The 12,254-nt window shown below is 37.0% G+C and overlaps 1 protein-coding gene across 4 annotated transcripts in view; it reads left to right on the top strand.

Moving 5' to 3' along the window:
* The window catches only part of SPAST (spastin), a 52,503-nt gene that overhangs the window by 16,959 nt on the left and 23,290 nt on the right, over window positions 1-12,254 (top strand). For 2 of the 4 annotated variants that reach the window (XM_053891023.1, XM_053891022.1), the window contains exons 3-4: window positions 1,675-1,758; window positions 8,099-8,194. In XM_053891023.1, coding sequence (XP_053746998.1) covers window positions 1,675-1,758; window positions 8,099-8,194 — 180 coding nt within the window. The remainder of the gene's footprint in view (window positions 1-1,674; window positions 1,759-8,098; window positions 8,195-12,254) is intronic. The other 2 variants (XM_053891025.1, XM_053891024.1) reach the window with 1 other exon arrangement.

The following is a 12,254-nucleotide window of genomic DNA, read 5'->3' as shown; positions in this document are numbered from 1 at the left end:
ACTTTGATGTACACTTGGCATTTTAAAACCAAAGCAATTATTTTTCATCTTTACTTTCCTATCACCTAAAATTAAAAATTAGAGTCTAATATTATCTTTATATAGGCAGCATTTATTTTACACTGTGCTGTGTGCCCAGGCATCAGTGTGTGTGCTTCATGTGTGTTATCTCTTAATTTTCACCACAACCCCACACTCTGAGGCTGCTGCTATTACTGTTACTTTTTACATAAATAACCTTAAGTACCAAGAAGTTTAGTAACTTGCCTAAGGTCTCATAGCTAGCAAGTGGTAGGTAGAGTCAAGATTTGAACCCAGGCAATCTGACTTCAGAGCCTGAATTCTTTTTTTTTTTAATTTTTTTTTTTCAACGTTTTTTATTTATTTTTGGGACAGAGAGAGACAGACAGAGCATGAACGGGGGAGGGGCAGAGAGAGGGAGACACCAGAGCCTGAATTCTAAAATACTATGCTGTGACTATTGTGCAGTATGTGGGTATCACTATTAAATAAGTAAAATATTTTAGTTATCATAGATAAAATAAATTCAGAAGGAAAAATTATATAGGATGAGAATCTTAGCCTTATGGATCAGTCCACCCAGGGATATTTGTTATCTGGTTGGCTGATATCTACTACTTACATCATCTCATCCCCAGTAATTGCAACATGTCTAATGTCTGCCAGGTTTTTTTTCTTTGCCCTTTTTGACTACTTCTCTAGCTACTGGTGTCCTATAGAAAAGAGAGCAGAATAGAACAAGTATATATGGGAGGTTAGGCCTTTGAGACTTTTCATGAGTTTATGAGCATGACTTTATGAATTATGTACAGAATGTATTTGCTCTTCCTTGTCAGTTGTGTAGAAGAAGAGCTAGAAGAAAATAAATTATAAGAAAAATGGTACTTCACTGAATCGAAAATGCCTTTGATTATACCACTAAGAGAAAAAACAGTGTCAGTTAAAATATGACACATTCTCTTCTTATCATCACTTTGAATTTGACTTTTACCTTATTGAATGTACTGTCTTCATCCTATTTAGACAAAGCTGTAACAGCAATATTAACATCAATGACCAAATTTGTTCACGCACAGGCAATGACAGACTGTGGTATGACTGCAGCCTGGCTGATAGCTTTAGTAAGTTGGTACTGGTTGTAAAACCCATCTCAGTTTGAAAGATTTTTAAATGTAGGGGAAAAGATATGCTTCAAAATCCATGAAATAACACATGAAATCCATGAAATACAACAGTAGATCTGAAACCATCAAAAGGAATGTAACTGATTTTTTAAAGATACTCTTTTCATTATAAAGACTATGACTCCCCATGAGGTTAGTTGGGATAATATGTTATCTTCTTTTTTTTTTTTAAGTTTATTTACATATTTAGAGAGAGAGAGAGTGAGTGAGCAAGAGCAGGGGAGAGGCAGAGAGAGAGAGAGAGTGAGAGTGAGAATGAGAGTGTGAGAGAGTCCCAAGCAGGCTCCGTGGTGTGGAGCCCGATGTGGGGCTCAAACCCATGAACTGTGAGATCATGATCTGAGCTGAAACCAAGAGTCAGACACTTAACCGACTGAGCCACTCAGGTGCCCCGATAATATTTTATCTTGAAGTAATATTAGTAGGGAAATGTAGATGTTTTCACTTTTTTTCCTCTTTGTTCTTTCAGGTGAACAGTGTGAAAGAGCTAGACGCCTTCAAGCTAAAATGATGACTAATTTGGTTATGGCCAAGGACCGTTTACAACTTCTAGGTATCACTTAATGAATTGTATAACTGGAATGAGATGTATTTGAAATGTGTGTTCAGTGAAACTTTAAAATTAGATGGAAATAGATCAATCTTAAAAATGTGTTCTAGGCTTTTTTTTATAACTTACAGAAAATTTCTAACATATACAAAATAGAAGAGTATAATGAATTAATTATCCATCATTCAGCTCTAATAGTTATCAACTCCTAGTCAGTCTTGATGTATCTATATTCAAGGGCTGGCAAATTACAGCCCATGGGCTAAACCCAGTTCACTACCTATTTTTATAAGATGGCACACAGCTACTCATTCCTGTAGATACTGTCTGGATGCTTTTATGCTACAGTGACAGTGGAGTAGTTGATACAGAGATCATAAATCTCTCAAAGCCTTTTGATATATAGCTTTTTAAAATATTTTAATATTTACTATCTGGCTTCTTACAGAAAAAGTTTGCCAACTCCAGTGTGTGTGTACGTGTATATATACATATACATATATATGTATATATGTATATGTACAGAATTTGTTTCAACATAATATGAAGGGGGGAAAGTGGGTAGCATATATACCCACTTTCCCCCCTTCATATTATGTTGAAACAAATTCTTGACATTTTTTTTAATTCATTTATAAATATTTCCTATTGTATTTCTAAAAATGCCTTAAAAATAAAATTATCAAATGCCATTATCACATCTAAAAAATAACCAATATTTCTTTTAATATTAACAAAAAAATCATAACCAAATAAATGATTAGTGTCCAAATAGAATTTATATATAATATATAATATAATGTAATATAATGCATAATATAATGTTTAGTTAGTATCTCATAATTGAATAACTTAGTATTTTTCTGGTAATTTTTTGAATCAGGATCTCCAGAAGATTCATACGATATGTCTCTTTTAATATCCAAGTTCATCTGATAGGTGGTTGTATGCTTATTTGTCAGTACTTCTGGCATTTTGTGATAGTAGTAGCAATTGATGACTGATGCTTAGTGATATAATTCTGTCATTCTTCCTGCATTTATCAGTTTGAATAGGTCTATAAAGAGAAACTTTTCATCTTCTCTTTGAAGGTATAGATTTTAAACTTATTTTTTTAAGGTAAATCTACCCCTAAAACAAAGTGGAACTAAAATCCATCCTTCTTGGGTGATTCTGTACCATAACTTGTTTTGATAGAAGTATATATTTGGTAAACAGATAGACCTTATATATTTATTACTCTGTGATTTATGGTAAGTTATTTAGCATGTTTGAGCCTTTTTCATCTCATTTATAATATGCTAATAGATAATACTTATCTCACTATATTTGTGACAGTCACAGAGACCATAGTAAGTACTCAAAAATGCTGGTTTTTATTCACCTCCTTATCTATCTGTAATCACCACCTTGCTTTTGTGGAAAAATGTATTTACACATGCATATGTAAATATTTCATTCGTTCATTCATTCTTATATGACCCATTGTGTTGGTAAATTTTTTGCCCCACAGAGATGAAAAAGAAGCCTTTAATGTTTTCAGGTAATTAACAAGGCAATGTTCGCCTGGTGTCTATGGCTGACAGAGTTTGTCTTCTTACTTCCTATGTGAAGATCACTAGTGTATCAAGTAAAATTAAATATAATATCAAAGGTTATTGTAGTAAAATAATTAATTGTTCTACTTGGTATTTTCTATGTTTTGGCTATAATGCCTTTCACTATATGTACAAATTATCTATAATGCAGATTAAGTTTAATTATGGCACATTTAGTAGCATGTTTCTAATTGAGTAATTAGGAGTTGGTTGATTTATCTTTTGAAGATGTGATATGATGAATTATTGGAAGCATCTCATCTATTATAGACTTGTCTTTTAATGTGGCTTTGTAATTTCTTATTTGTGCTAGGATGAAAAGAGAATCTATAACAAGCTAGGCATTAAAAGAATTAATATTTTGGATGTCATTGTCTGTTGTCATCCGCAAAAGTGCTCTTTGCCCGTTCATGCAAGAGGTTCCTTTAAAAAAGAAGAGGTGGAATAGAGGCCTCAACTTATTCCTGTCTTCTGAGATCTCAAAGTCTAGGACTGTATCTACCAAAGACAGTAAAAAAGAGTTGTGCACACGTGCATAGTAGAGCATATTTATATACTACGTATTGGTTGAGAAATGGAACTTTTCAGAGGTGGAATGCCCAGTAGTTACCTAGTTAGGATGGAGAATCATACTAAGAGTTCTGCCTACAGATCGGTTAGAGAGGATGCAGACTCTCTGATAAAATGGGAAGAGTTCATATATATTAGATTCAAGTTAGTAAGCCTTCGAGCAAAGCTTAACCATAAATAAATAATTTTGGCATACCTGGAGGTTACCCTTTTGTAAAAAAATAAATAGCTTCATTCAGCATCCACTTATTAAATCTTTACTCTGTACCAGGTACAGTGCCAATGATATTAACTGAATTTATTTAGTAATTCAGCAAAATTTTTTAATGTTTATTTATTTTGGTGAGAGAGAGAGAGAGAGAGTGTGAGCAGGGGAGGGGCAGAGAGAGAGGGAGACATAGAATCCAAACTAGGCTCCAGGCTCTGAGCTGTCAGCACAGAGCCCAATGTGGGGCTTGAACTCACGAGTCATGAGGTCATGACCTGAGCCAAAGTCGGACACTTAACCAACTGAGCCACCCAGGTACCCCTCGAATGTTTGTTTGTTTTTTTTTTTTAACTTTATTTATTTTGAGGGAGAGAGTGCACAAGTGGGGGAGGACAGAGAGAGAGAGAGAGAGAGAGAGAGAGAGAGAGAATCCCAAGCAGGCTCTGCACTGTCAGCGTGGAGCCACACATGGGGCTCGATTTACAAATCCCGAGATCATGACCTGAGCTGAAGTCAGACGCTTAACCAACTGAGCCACCTACGTGCCCCTCAGCAAATAGTTTTTGGGTGATTACCATGTTCTACATATAAATGTTAGGGTATAGACAAGGATCCATCCTTCATAGAGTTTTTATTCCAGCAGGGGGAAGACTGACAGTAGGGAATAAACATAAAAAAGAATTAAGTTATACAGTATGTTGGAAGATGATAAATATGTGGAAAAAAAAGAAAAAAATAAAACATAGTAATGGGGATTAGGAGTGGATGGGAGGTGGTTTGAGCTTTTAGTTTTAAATAGGATGGTTAATTACACCTCTTTGAAAAGATGACAGGAGTTAGCCATGCAGGTCTCTGGGAGAAGAATGGTCCAGAGAGAAGAGCTGATGTAAAACCTTAAGAAAACATACCTGGTGTGTCTGATAAGAAGCAAAGAGGGCAGTGTGCCCCAGCCAGGAGAGTATGGTAGAGAGGAGGTAAGAGAACTGATGGGGCAGGAGGTTCATCCTAACAAGCAGGGCCTTATAGGCCACCATAAAGATTTGAACTTTTGCCATCTCTGAAAAGAGGAGCAGTTACAGGATTTTTAGGAAAGGAATGACATAATCTGACATATTTTTTTTAAATGTTTATTTTTGAGAGAGAAAGAGAGACAGAGTGTGAGCAGGGGAGGGGCAGAGAGAGAGGGAGACCCAGAATCTGAGCAGGCTCCAGGCCCTGAGCTGTCAGCACAGAGCCCAGTACAGGGCTTGAACCCACAAACAGTGAGATCATGACCTGAGCTGAAGTCAGATGCTTAACTGACTGAGCCACCCAGTCACCTCTCTGACTTAAATTTTGAAAAGATCACCTTGCTAATAGGCTCCAAGGGTAGAGCCAGGGAGAACAAGTTGGATCACTATTGAATTGTAGTAAGCTAGGAGAAAAATGATGGAGGCTTGGACCAGCATAATATGAGGAGAAATTGTAACAAGTGGTAGGATTATAATTATGTATGAAGGTTGACCAGATAGATATACTGACATACTGGATATAACATTCCTCTCTTTAAGGCTCTCATGATATATTGGCTGAGGCAGATACATAAATAGATGAATCATCATTACTGCAGGACGAGGTGTACAAATATTTTATAGAGGTGGAAAATAGGTGTCTGAGAAATATTCCTGGAAGAAGTGAAACCTAAAGGGGAGATTAAAAAAGATAAAGCTTTCTTTTTTAAATTACTTTTATTTCTTTTTTAAGTTTATTTATTTTGAGAGAAAGAGTACAAGCAGGGGAGGGGGAGAGGGAGACGGAGATGGAGAGAGAGAGAGAGGGAGAGGGAGGGAGAGAGAATCCGAAGCAGGCTCTGCACTGTCAGCACAGAGCCTGAGAGCCTGATGCGGGGCTCAAACTCACGAACTGTGAGATCATGACCTGAGCCAAAACCAAGAGTCAGACACTTAACTAACTGGGCCACCTAAGTGCCCCAAAAAAGACAAAGCTGTAAAGAATGTTTGGAAGAAAAGACATTTCAGGAAGAAGTAACAGTATGAACAGAGGTTCTGGGTAAGAAATAGCATGGCAAGTAGGGAAGGGTGCTGGAGAAGAAGTGAACATAGGATTACTCCAGTATGAGAGATGCAGGCAGATCATGGAGGGCCTTAATGTTATATAGCAAGAGGTTTGAGCTCTGGTCTGTGGGCAGTGGGAAGCTGCTAAAGGGTTTTAAACAGAAAAGTTACGTGGTAATATTTTCCTTTTAATAAAGTAGATGACTCGGATGGTTGTGTGGGAGCCAAGAAGCAAGGTGATGCTTTTATTTTAAATCATTAATGAATCTATACAACCTTAGTGATTCTAAACAGAAGCATTAAACTAAGTTTACTTTCTTTAACAAAAATGAATTGGAGCAAGCTCATATTAGCAGTATAGTAGTATTCTGTATATGTGTGTTTCCACACCTATAAATCTAAACCCTACACACCAAAACAACTTCTCTGGCTTTTTATTCCTAGTTATTAGTTATCAAAACCAAGGAGTTAGTTACTTTATGTTTAGTATGTAATGAATGTATACGTGATCTTCTTGTTACATTTCAGTGAAGGGAGTGTTAATTGATAAAGAAGATATTTACAGTTTTTTTCTAAGTTATGTCTATTACCAACATAAATGGTTTCTTTCTCAGTGATTTGAAAAGTATTATCATTGAGAAAAATCAGATGACCTATCTGTTAACTAACAACAACAACAAAAAGCTCCAAGGTATATTGTATCAGCCAGTTCTAGGATACAAAAACAGTTCAGTACTTTGTGCTTTGTGCAGAAAGGGTAGCTGCTATTTAACCTGTCCCAAAGGCATGTGTGGTTGTACCATAAACCAAGCATGGCGCCTGCTTGTCTGACCTTAGAAATGAAAGTTTAGGAGAGTTAGTATGTATGTGCTACATTTTTTCGTATATTCATTGAGCTCCTAGTACAGAAGAAAAGAATCAGTATGACAGTTGGGAGTACTGCAACAAAATAATTATGGTAAGAATTGGGCCCCTGTGATGAATAGGGGCACATAGCAGGTTCTTCCTGTATATTATTTTGTTTAATCTTTGAGACCCTCAGAAAACTGAGGCTAAAGCAAGTTCATGCTGGTAAGTGGTGAAGCAGGGTAAACAGGGTCAACTAGTAGTATGGATGACTTGAATGGGGAAATGGTAGTGCATCAGTGATAGAGAGGGGCAAGATAGCACAAAATGGTACCCTCCTGGGCCTGAGGTGCTAGACATAGCGACCTGGGTCTTGAGAGGATTTGTCGTTACTTGAAATTGAGGGTAGGATTGAAACAGTCTTTTTTTTTCTTTTTAAAAATGTATTTATTTTTGAGAGAGAGAGAGAGTGCAAGCGAGAAGGGGAGAGACAGAGAGAGAGGAAGAGAGAGGATCCCAAGCTTGAATCCATGAACCATGAGATCATGACCTGAGCTGAAATCAAGAGTTGAATGCTTAATCAGCTGAGCCACCCCATGTGCTCCTATACAATCTTTTTTTTTTTTTAATATATTTGTGTTGTAAAAAAAATGAAAAATAAAAAAAAAATTGTGTTGTAAGTTGCCAGCCATGTTAAAGAAGTATCTGGATGATAAAAACAATATTCATTTTTTTGTCTCCAGGCTATTCCCCTACATAATGATGTGGGTATATTAGATACTCAGAAAATATTTGCTGGTGATAGTGGTAATATGAAACCTGCTTCAGGTTACAACACCTATATAAAGCATATTTTGAAAATAGCCAGTTGTGAACTTCTGTTGTTATTTTAATGTCTGAGTTTTTACTAATGATATTTTTAAGATAATTTTATATAAATGCCAAAATCCTTCATCTTCTAACACCTTGAATTACTTTTTATTTTCACATGTACATCTTATTTTTTCATTATGTGTTTTTGCTTTTTATTTATTTTGTTCTTTTTTTTACCTGCCTCTGTTGCATAGAGAAGCTGCAACCAGTTTTGCAATTTTCCAAGTCCCAAACGGATGTCTATAATGACAGTACTAACTTGACATGCCGCAATGGACATCTCCAGTCAGGTGGGTTTAGGTTAACTAACATGGAAGATAATAAAGCTTGCATGCAGAGTAGAGTCCTATATAACTTGATAATGTTGATTTGATTTTATAATGGTTTATTTCGTTGGCTTTTGTTTTCACAGGGCTGTGTTGAAAATACAGTATCCCTGTCATTCATGGTATATAAATATGTAGCAAATAGGATATAACCGTTCTCAACACGCTTTATTTGCTTATTTTGCAACCACCCATTTTTGAGAGTATAAAATATGAAGGTTCATTTTCCTAAGCTATTAAAATATTCTTTTGTTTCTGTTGCATTTTCAGCATTTGTGGTTTTTTTCATGCATACCTGTACCAAGTTTTCATGAAGTGGTGTTTTTTAAGTCAGAAATTTTAATTTCTCTTTGTTAAATATCAATATTAATTGCACATATTTAATTCTACAATTTTAATTACTATGCATGAACGTTTTATCATAGTACCTTAGAAAAAATTTGAAGCTGAGTTCACATAGTAAGGGGAAACATTAGAATACTATTATTAACTATGGGTTAAATTTGTTTTCCACGAACTTTGGGGTATCAACTCCTACAGAAGCTTACAGCAGATCTTCATTTCCTAAGTTCTCTGACATCTTGGCTAGTTTTATTGGTGACTTTTTCAGCATTAGTTTCATGTACAGGGCTTAAATTTTATGAAAGTAAACATTGCTTTGTTCAATTTGTAGCAGAAAAACCTTAGTTTAGACTATAAGACAACTGTCTTCTTTATTCATACATAATACAAACCTTCAAGACTTCAATTAAGAAGAATTAAGGTAAGTGGACTGGAGACAATAGGTTATCAAATCATTCCCTTCTGGCTTTACTTCTCTCTTATGGAGTTCTCATTTTGGTTTGGTCTTCTAGTACAGAGCCCCTTGTGACTGGCTGTATTCCTTTTCCTCCCTGTACATGATTTAAAAAAATAATATTTAAGGTTTATTTATTTTTGAGAGAGAGAGGCATAGTGCAAGCAGGGGAGGGGCAGAGAGAGAGGGAGACACAGAAGCTGAAGCAGGCTCCAGGTTCTGAGCTGTCAGCACAGAGCCCAACGCAGGGCTTAAACTCACGAACCGCAAGATCATGACCGAGCCGAAGTCAGACGCTTAATCAACTGAGCCACCCAGGTGCCCCCCTTCCTGTACATGATTTAAAACACCATTTCTAATTTAGAAATAAATATTTTGCCTGTTTCTCTCAGCCCAGCTATGAAGAGCTGACATTTTCATAAGGAACTTTTTTTAAAAACCAAGAAATGTAAGAATTTACCACATATAAATAATTAAGTTTCTAAGACATAAATTTGAGATCCTAATAATCCACCAATGTAAACAGCAAAATTTTCTAGCCCTGAAGAGCTGGTATGCCTTTGCCTTGTTTTCTTGCTTCTCTTCTACTTCATTTCACATGTGAGATCCCATTGTATTTTTCTGCCATGCAAGAAACCCAAAACAAAACAAAAAAGCAACTTTCTCTTCCTGATACCTATGTTAAAAAATCAAACCATCTTATTTCAAATCCCTAGCGATCAGTTTTTATATTTATTTATTTATTTTTATTTTTTAAGATTTATATCCAAATTCGTTAGCATATAGTGCAACAATGATTTCAGCAGTAGATTCCTTAGTGCCCCTTACCCATTTAGCCCATCCCCCCTCCCATAGTGATCTGTTTTATCCTGTTTTCTTGATGGGGGTATTTACCAACTGCACAGCTAATTAATGCAGCACTGGTATTTGATACCCATCGAGTCCTAGTCAATGAACTTGCTTACTCAGGCCTGTTTTACGAGTGTCACACACTCCTGGAATATTCTGTGATGTTTCACATGGATGAGTTATTTCATCTCTCTTAGGAAATAGTTATGCTAAAGTCTACATATTACTTCAGTGTGTTATCTGTAGTGTCCAGTTTTCAACTCAGAATTTCTAGACATGCAAAGAAATAAGAAAGTGTGACCGTTACTTAAGAAAAGAATCAGGGGCGTCTGGGTGGCTCAGTCAGTTGAGCGGCTGACTTCGGCTCAGGTCATGATCTTGCGGTTCTTGAGTTCGAGCCCCACATCGGGCTGCGCTGTTCTGACAGCGCAGAGCCTGGAGCCTGCTTTGGATTCTGTGTCTCCCTCTCTCTCTGACCCTCCCCTGCTTGTGCTCTGTCTCTCCCTCAAAACAAATAAACATTAAAAAATTAAAAAAAAAAAAAGAATCAGTCACGGGTGCCTGGGTGGCTCAGTCGGTTAAGTGTCCGGCTTCAACTCAGGTCATGATCTCACAGTTTGTGAGTTTAAGCCCCACGTTGGGCTCTGTGCTGACAGCTCAGAGCCTGGAGCCTGCTTCAGATTCTGGGCCTCCCTCTCTCTGCCTCTCCTCTGCTCACACTCTCTCTCTCTTTCTCTCTCTCCAAAATAAATAAACATTAAAAAAATTTTTTTTTGTAAGAAAAGAATCAGTCAATAGAAATTGACTCTTGAATGGGCCCAGTTGTTGATGTAGCAAAGACTTAAGAGCAGCTATTATTAAATGTGTTCAAAGAGTTAAAATACGGCATCAGGGGGCGCCTGGGTGGCTCAGTCGGCTAAGTGTCCGACTTCAGCTCAGGTCACCATCTTGCAGTTTGTGGGTTCGAGCCCCGCATCGGGCTCTGTGCTGACAGCTCAGAGCCTGGAGCCGGTTTCAGATTCTGTGTCTCCCTCTCTCTCTGACCCTCCCGTTCATGCTCTATCTCTCTCTGTCTCAAAAATAAATAAACGTTAAAAAAAATTTTTTTTAAATAAAAAAAAAATACGGCATCAGTTAGCAAACCTGTGATCTTACTTAGCACATAACATACTATACAATAAAGATAATGGAAATTCTAAAGTTGAAAAGTATACTTGCTAAAATAAAAAAAAATTACTAGATAACCTCAACAGCATATTGGAGATGTCATATGAGAGATTCAATGACCTTGATCCTAGATCAATAGAAACTACTAAATCAGGTGACCCCAACATTGTCAGAAAGCATATGAGTGTTTGTGTAGGGCCAGGGGCAATAAGGGATGCAGTGCAAATGAGTACAAAGAAACTTTTGGGTAGGATGGAAACATTTTGTATCTTGATTTTAGTGGCTATTTCATCTTTTTTTTTTTTTTTTTTAACATTTATTTTGAGAGGGAAAGTGTGAGGGGGAGGAGCAGAGATAGAGGTAGAGAGAGAATCCCAAACAGCCTCCACAGCCAGCACAGAGCCTGAGGCAGGGGTCAGTCCCACTACCCATGAGCTCATGACCTGAGCAAAAATCAAGAGTTGGATGCTTAACCTACTGAGCCACCCAGGCATCCTGTCATCTTTAAAGTATATCTTTATTAACTCAATCAAATTATACACTTTAAATGGATGCAATTTATTACTCATAGATTATACCTCAAAAGGTTGATTAGAAAAGAAATACTGAAAGGCTTGTAAAGAAAGATAGTAATCCTGGGATGCCTGGGTGGCTCAGTTGGTTAAGTGTCCGACTTCGGCTCAGGTCATGATCTCACGGCTAGTGAGTTTGACCCCTGTGTTGGGGTCTGGGTGACAGCTCAGAGTCTGGAGCCTGCTTTGGATTCTGTGTCTCCCTCTTTCTCTGCTCCTCCCCTGCTCGTACTGTCTCTCTCTCTCTCTTTCACAAAAATAAACTTAAAAAAAAATTTTTTTTAATGATAATAGGTTAACACTTTTTTTTTGCTACCGTGTTTTGAACCTACCTACTCTGTTGCCTACTAAACTTTTGCTATTTTTTATGAAAAGTGTGCTGTCTGTTCTCTTAGTTCCTTGTGGAAATTTCTATTCACTTACAATCTTAGGACTGTATGTTTACTGTCTGAAGAAATTCTTCTCCACTCTTTTTTTTTTAATGTGTATTTATTTTGAGAGAGAGAAAGAGCTTGAGTAGGGGAGGGGCAGAGAGACACGGAGAGAGAGGATCTCAAGCAAGCTCTGCACTTTTAGCGCAGAGCCTGACACAAGGCTCAAACTCACAAACTGAGAGATCATGACCTGAGCCAAAATCAAG

The sequence above is a fragment of the Panthera pardus genome, unplaced genomic scaffold (assembly GCF_024362965.1).
Source record: "Panthera pardus isolate Hobbes unplaced genomic scaffold, ASM2436296v1 HiC_scaffold_26, whole genome shotgun sequence".
Classification (NCBI taxonomy): domain Eukaryota; kingdom Metazoa; phylum Chordata; class Mammalia; order Carnivora; family Felidae; genus Panthera; species Panthera pardus.
This window is presented reverse-complemented; position numbering and strand designations above follow the sequence as displayed.